Source organism: Triticum dicoccoides, chromosome 6A (assembly GCF_002162155.2).
Source record: "Triticum dicoccoides isolate Atlit2015 ecotype Zavitan chromosome 6A, WEW_v2.0, whole genome shotgun sequence".
Classification (NCBI taxonomy): Eukaryota; Viridiplantae; Streptophyta; class Magnoliopsida; order Poales; family Poaceae; genus Triticum; species Triticum dicoccoides.
In genome coordinates, this window is record NC_041390.1 from 482,499,471 (window position 1) to 482,507,301 (window position 7,831).

At 48.8% G+C, this 7,831-nt stretch overlaps 1 protein-coding gene across 1 annotated transcript; it reads left to right on the forward strand.

The window, feature by feature from the left end:
- Positions 1-4,938: 4,938 nt before the first annotated feature.
- LOC119317398 (amino acid transporter AVT3B-like) lies at positions 4,939-7,016 on the forward strand. The gene has a single exon (XM_037591842.1). It carries the CDS (start codon positions 5,157-5,159, stop codon positions 6,420-6,422), a length of 1,266 nt encoding a protein of 421 aa, XP_037447739.1. The 5' UTR covers positions 4,939-5,156; the 3' UTR covers positions 6,423-7,016.
- Positions 7,017-7,831: the final 815 nt, after the last annotated feature.

The following is a 7,831-nucleotide window of genomic DNA, read 5'->3' on the forward strand; positions in this document are numbered from 1 at the left end:
AGATACCGGATACGTATAATGGAGCAACAATTTGGAATAGCTCCAAGTGGGATGTGGTAGCAGCATCTACGATATGACATAAAGTTTTGCGAAATACATAGGGATCTGAATATGGCAAGACCCGTTGACTACAACCTCTCTCACAAGCATAACATGATCAAACCCAGAACTCATTCAGTATTAATCACATAGTGATGTGAACTAGATTAGTGACTCTAGTAAACTCTTTGGATGTTGGTCACATGGCGATGTGACCTGTGAGTGTTAATCACATGGTGATGTGAACTAGATTATTGACTCTAGCGCTGGGAGACTGTTGGAAATATGCCCTAGAGGCAATAATAAATTAGTTATTATTATATTATATTTCATTGTTCATGATAATTGTTTATTATCCATGCTAGAATTGTATTGATAGGAAACTCAGATACATGTGTGGATACATAGACAACACCATGTCCCTAGTAAGCCTCTAGTTGACTAGCTCGTTGATCAATAGATGGTTACGGTTTCCTGACCATGGACATTGGATGTCGTTCATAACGGGATCACGTCATTAGGAGAATGATGTGATGGACAAGACCCAATCCTAAGCCTAGCACAAAGATCGTGTAGTTCGTATGCTAAAGCTTTTCTAATGTCAAGTATCATTTCCTTAGACCATGAGATTGTGCAACTCCCGGATACCGTAGGAGTGCTTTGGGTGTGCCAAACGTCACAACGTAACTGGGTGGCTATAAAGGTTCACTACAGGTATCTCCGAAAGTGTCTGTTGGGTTGGCACGAATCGAGACTGGGATTTGTCACTCCGTGTAACAGAGAGGTATCTCTAGGCCCACTCGGTAGGACATCATCATAATGTGCACAATGTGACCAAGGAGTTGATCACGGGATGATGTGTTATGGAACGAGTAAAGAGACTTGCCGGTAACGAGATTGAACAAGGTATCGGGATACCAACGATCAAATCTCGGGCAAGTACAATACCGCAGGACAAAGGGAATTGAATACGGGATTGATTGAATCCTCGATATCGTGGTTCATCCGATGAGATCATCGTGGAACATGTGGGAGCCAACATGGGTATCCAGATCCCGTTGTTGGTTATTGGCCAGAGAGTTGTCTCGGTCATGTCTGCATGGTTCCCGAACCCGTAGGGTCTACACACTTAAGGTTCGATGACGCTATGGTTATTAGGAAGACTTGTATGTGATTACCGAATGTTGTTCGGAGTCCCGGATGAGATCCCGGACGTCACGAGGAGTTCTGAAATGGTCCGGAGGTAAATATTTATATATGGAAAGTTGTTGTTCGGGTTCCGGGAAAAGTTTGGTTTTTTCCGGTATTGTACCGGGAAGCTTCCGGAAGGTTCCGGAGGATTCCGGAGGGGTCCGGAGGTCCGGAAAATGTTCCACCACGTCCAATACAGCAGCATGGGCTGTAGGGGGGCGCCCTAACCTTAATGGGCCAAGGGCACCAGCCCCCCCCCCAAGGCCCATGCGCATGGGAGAGGGGAAACCCTAAGGAGGAGGGCCTCCACTTGACTTGAGAGGCACTCCTCCCCCTCTTGGCCGCCGCCCCCAACCCTAGATGGGATCTAAGGGGGGCCGGCCCCCTCTCTCCCCACCTATAAATAGTGGAGGGGTGGGAGGGCGGCCACACCCTTGAACCTGGCGCAGCCCCTCCCCTCCAACACCTCTCCTCCGCGTGAGCTTGGCGAAGCCCTGCCGGAGAACTGCCACTCCATCACCACCACGCCGTCGTGCTGCTGTTGGACTCTCTTCCTCAACCTCTCCCTCCTCCTTGCTGGATCAAGGCGCGGGAGACGTCTCCGTTACGTACGTGTGTTGAACGCGGAGGTGCCGTCCGTTCGGTGCTAGGATCATCGGTGATTTGGATCACGAGGAGTATGACTCCATCAACCCCGTTCACTTGAACGCTTCCGCTTAGCGATCTACAAGGGTATGTAGATGCACTCTCCTTCCCCTCGTTGCTGGATTACTCCATAGATTGATCTTGGTGATGCGTAGAAAATTTTAAATTTCTGCTACGATCCCCAACACGAAGACGTTTGACTACATCAATCGCGTTACTTAACGCTTCCGCTTTCGTTCTACGAGGGTACGTGGACGAACTCTCCCTGCTCGTTGCTATGCTTCTCCTAGATAGATCTTGCATGATCGTAGGAATTTTTTTGAAATAATGCGTTCCCCAACAGGTGATGTGTTACGTAACGAGTAAAGAGACTTCTCGGTAATGAGATTGAACTAGGTATGAAGATACCGACGATCGAATCTCGGGGAAGTAACACACCAATGGACAAAGGGTATTACGTATGTTGTCATAACGGTTCGACCCATAAAGATCTTCGTAGAATATGTAGGAGCCAATATGAGCATCCAGGTTCCGCTATTGGTTATTGACCCGAGAGGTGTATCGGTCATGTCTACATAGTTCTCGAACCCGTAGGGTCCACATGCTTAACGTTCGTTGACGATATAGTATTATATGACTTATGTGATTTGGTGACCGAATGTTGTTCGGAATCCCGGATGAGATCACGGACATGACGATGAGTCTTGAAATGGTTGAGAGTTAAAGATTGATATATAGGACGATGAAATTCAGACACCGGAAGTGTTCCGGAGGGTACTGGGTACATTTCGAGTTACCGGAAGGGGTTCTGGGCACCCCCGACAAAAGATATGGGCCTTATGAGCGAAGAGGGGAAACACACCAGCCACAAGGGGCTGGTGCGCCCCCATATGGGCCGGCCTAAGTGGAGAAGGAAAAGGGGAGGAGGAAAGTAAAGAGAGGGAATAGGATTCCCCCTTCCTTTTTTCGAGGAACTATTCCCCCTTCCTTTCCCCTCACCCCTCTTTCCTTCCCCCTTTCGTATACAAGGAAGGGGGGGGGCGCAGGGCAAGACAGGGCCCCTAGGGGGCGGCGGCCAAGCCCTAGGCCGCCCTGGTTGCCTTCCCTCCCCTCCCACCTATATATATGTGGGGAGGGGGCACGTCACAAGCACACAACATCAATTGTTAGTCGTGTGCAGCGCCCCCCTCCACAGTTTACACCCCCGGTCATATTCTCGCGGTGCTTAGACGAAGCCCTGCGCGGATCACTTCACCATCACCGTCACCACACCATCGTGCTGACGGAACTCATATACTACCTCAACACCTTGTTGGATAAAGAAGGCGAGGAACGTCATCACGCTGAACGTGGTAGAACTCGGAGGTGCCGTACATTCGGTGCTTGATCGGTCAGAGCTGGAAGAAGTTCGACTACATCAACCACGTTGTCAAACGCTTCTGCTTTCGGTCTACGAGGGTACGTGGACACACTCTCCTCCTCTCGTTACTATGCATCTCCTATATAGATCTTGCGTGAGCGTAGGAATTTTTTTGAAATTGCATGGTACGTTTCCCAACATATCCCTCATTTTCTTTTTAGTCTGCCTATTAGGTTTTTCTGAAGTCAAACTCTCCAAAGTTTTAGCAAGTTTATATAAAAATATAAACATTCACAATATAACATCAAGATCGTTAGATTCCATGAAATAAATTTTGACATTATATTTATTAGGTGCTATAGAAGCTTATACTTTTTATACATCAACTTGGTCAAACTTTGCAAAGTTTAACTTGAGACAAATCTAATGCACAAAGTAAGAGAAAAGGAGGAGGGGGAGTATATACTCTTACAAAGACCCGAGTTGGTGATGATTTATTCACACTCAAAGATTAGATTTTAGTTGTCAAGAAATTATTTGCCACAATTATGATACTCCCTCCGTTCACTTTTATAAGTCATTTCAGACAACTGAAAATAGGCTGCTTTGCATGTTGTCTGAAATGTCTTCAAGGACTTATAAAAGTGAACAGAGGGAGTATATTTTATGAAGTAGGTAGATGTATCGGGATCTTTTGATTATTATTTTTGATAGAAAGACTATAAGGGAACCCCCTACAGTATAATTGATGCAACAAACCCAAATTGCAAGTACCAAGCCTTGAACCTGGGTGGGTGGGAAGACACCAGCCCCTTCCCACCACTAGGCTATGCCTTAGTCTGCAATATTTGATTTGATTATTTGATTTGATTGATTTATGTTTTGAGATATTGTTTTATTTGCCCAAAGTTTAACTTGCTCGTGCAATAGAAAAAACACTTCTATATCAAGTATATCAGTATATGAATTATGTAGCAATGTATGAATATTTGACCGCGGAATCGAACCGTCTGTTTTAAGAAAAGAAAATGTAAAGCATATACGAACACAAGAACAATGTGAAACTACCATGCACGACAACGTGGGAGAACACGGCTTACTGAGAATTATATTAGTCATAGCTAACTATGTGTTGCAACTGGAGCATACATATTGTAGTGGTTCAACATCAATTTTGTATGACATATACATTGCACACATCATATGATTTAATTTGATTTGTGTATGGATAGAGGAAGTCAAAGAAAATTTTGATTTAGGTGAAGTTTTGGTAAGATTTGATTTGATTTGGTTTAAGTATGGATAGATGCAGATTTTTTTTTTATTTAGTAAAGATTTGGTTTGACTTGATTGAGTTAATGCAAGACGTTAGCTTTGTAAAAGTACCATTTGATTTATATTGTTCCAAGTTACTCTGAGAAATATTTGGGAAATTTCGAAAATATAAAAAAAGGAAGAAAATGCTCCTAGCTGTGTGCAGGCTGTACGATTTCACACGAGAACACGTGGCCGTCAAACGCATACAACAATCTTGGTAGGTGCTGTACTACTCATACACCGCCACGCGCTTCCAGGTGGTCCCGGGGGGCGCAGAAAACAAAACATGCTCATGGACCACGCCCATGATATTTTCCCACGATTTTTTGGCAAAATATTTTCCCACGATGGCAGGCCATCCTCTCCTCTCTACAAAAGCACCGGCAACCCCCCCGGAGAGGGAGCCCGCAGCCACTCCTTCCTCATCGGTTTCCTCCGCCGCGAGATCGCCCGTTTTCTCTCGATACTTCCGACGACCGGAGCGGAAGACGAATACAAATCCCGTCGAATTCGCCTGTTCGTCGTTCCATCTTCTGCCTCCCTCTATCTGTGTGGTGGTCACCCAATTCGTTTGTGTTAATCTCGATTCAATCGCCCGCGCGCCATGGGATTGGGGAGCGACGCGAGCTCGTCGTCGTCGCGGCTGGACTCGGCGCCGCTGCTGCCGCACCACAGCGCCGAGGGGGGGCACCTGTCGTCGCAGCCCAAGACCTTCGCGAACGTGTTCATCGCTGTGGTCGGCGCCGGCGTGCTGGGCCTGCCCTACACGTTCTCGCGCACCGGCTGGGCCGCGGGCTCCATCCTGCTCCTCTCCGTCGCGCTGCTCACCTTCTACTGCATGATGCTGCTCGTCGCCTGCCGCCGCCGCCTCGCCGACGACCACCCGAAGATGCTCTCCTCGTTTGGGGATCTGGGGGACGCCGTGTTCGGCGCGCCCGGCCGCCTCGCCGTGGACACCATGCTGGTGCTCAGCCAGGCCAGCTTCTGCGTCGGGTACCTCATCTTCATCTCCAACACCATGGCGCACCTCTACCCCGTCTTCGCCCCCTCCTCGAACGTCTTCCTCTCCCCTAAGGCGCTCTTCATCTACGCCATGCTGCCGTTCCAGCTCGGGCTCAACTCCATCAAGACGCTCACGCTCCTCGCGCCGCTCAGCATCTTCGCCGACGTCGTCGACCTCGGCGCCATGGGGGTCGTTGTTGGCCAGGACGTGTCGACTTGGCTCGCCGCGCACCCACCCGTCGCCGCGTTCGGCGCCCCCGCCGCGCTCCTCTACGGTGCGGGCGTGTCCGTGTACGCCTTCGAGGGCGTCTGTATGGTCCTGCCGCTGGAGGCGGAGGCCGCGGACAAGAAGAAGTTCGGCGCCACGCTCGGGCTGTCCATGGCGTTCATAGCTGTCATGTACGGGCTGTTCGGCGTCATGGGGTACGTCGCGTTCGGCGACGCCACGCGCGACATCATCACCACCAACCTCGGCAGCGGGTGGCTGTCGGCCGCCGTGCAGCTGGGGCTGTGCATCAACCTCTTCTTCACCATGCCGGTGATGATGAACCCGGTGTACGAGGTCGCCGAGCGCCTGTTCCACGGAAAGCGCTACTGCTGGTGGATGCGGTGGGTGCTCGTGGTCACCGTGGGGCTCGCGGCCATGCTTGTGCCCAATTTCACCGACTTCCTCTCCCTCGTGGGGAGCAGCGTCTGCGTGCTGCTCGGCTTCGTGCTGCCGGCCACCTTCCACATCAAGGTGTTCGGCGCCGAGATGGGCTGGGTCGGGGTTCTCAGCGACGTCCTCCTGGTGGTGCTCGGCCTCGTGCTCGCCGTCTTCGGCACCTACTCGTCGCTGGTGCAAATCTTCCACTCTTCCAGCGCTTAAATTCCGGTGTTCGCCGAGGATTAATTTGCTCGGTGCATTGGCTCTCTCATCCACGCTGGTTAACTTAAGCTCCCGCGTAGTAGTTTTCCACGCTACGAGAAGGGGGTCAGCGGATCAGAGAGGAATCGCCTGGCTCAGCTATTTGTTGATCTGGGAAATGGATTGCGTGCATTCGTTGGGAATTCTTGTTCAGATTGTTAGTATGAGATACTACTAGTTGATTGGAGGCATGGAGAAATCTGTATGGTTTTGCTACGACAGATTCCGATCATGTCTGCCCATAGCATTCTTCTACTCTGTTCATGTCCTAGATGTTCCAGCTGCAGTGCATATGGAATGGATGAAAGGATACGAATTTCAGTATTTAGTTACTTGTGCGTCGTAGTGTCAGCGTGCAAGATTGTGTCTTGTGTGTGGTTAATTGGGCTAGGCAAGCAATTGGGACGACTTACATTGCTTGTCAAAGCACCATTACGTGATACTCCTAGCATAAACATTGTATACGTTTCGAACTGTTGTACTATGTCCCAAGCAAGCAACGCAAGCTTGTAAAGGGTCCTGAAGGAATAAAATTGGAACAATGAATTGCTTTTATTTGACTTTGTCCATTGTTTCATGACAGACGTTCCTGAGAGAGTTCTATTACGGCATCGATCAATTGGATTTGAGATTCGCATCACGGAATATTACGAGTTCTCATGACATGATATTTTTGTGCTGATCTATTTACATTCTGCAAGCAGAAGGAACAGGGAAAGCCCGGAAGAAGAAAAAAGAGGACGCAGACCAACCGTGCAAGCTGCGGTAGCCCTGCGTGGTCGGTCAGTCGTCCTCACGTACCAGGCGAAGTATCTCTTCTTATCTTCTCCCCTGCGCCTTCCGTCACTTTTCTCTCGTCGCTTCTACCTTTTTTATCCAGGCAAAAGCACAACGTCGTTATCATAGCGCAACGATCCAAGCTGTTGCTGTCGTCCGGATTAGAGCTTATCTTTCAGCCATTCGACGGCTTCCGCTGAACGGCGACGTTTTTCTCCAAAGCTTCACCATAAACAATGAGGCAAACAGATAGCGACTCGTGTGTTTATTTCAGCATCCCGTGAGTTGTTTTTCTTTCTTCAGTGGACCAATTTCATACGGTGGTTTGTGAAATCGTGATCCCTAGCTCTCTCATGCTGATGCGTCTAGATGTTGTAATATCCCTTGGGCCTCAGCGTGATTCCTGGGCATAGAAAAGAAACAGAGAACATGGAGAAAGGACATCGAAATTTTCTTAGTCATCATACTCTCCGAATCGGTCCACCTTCTCAGTCGACATAGGCATAGTTTCGACTTTATATGGCTTTACTGTTGTCACTTTGTCATTTTTATATTTTTTGTCAGACTGTTTGTTTGATGGCTGTATGCATCTT

Coding starts and splice junctions, on each gene's coding strand:
- LOC119317398 (XM_037591842.1), top strand. CDS start 5,157: ATGGGATTGGGGAGCGACGCGAGCTCGTCGTCGTCGCGGCTGGACTCG.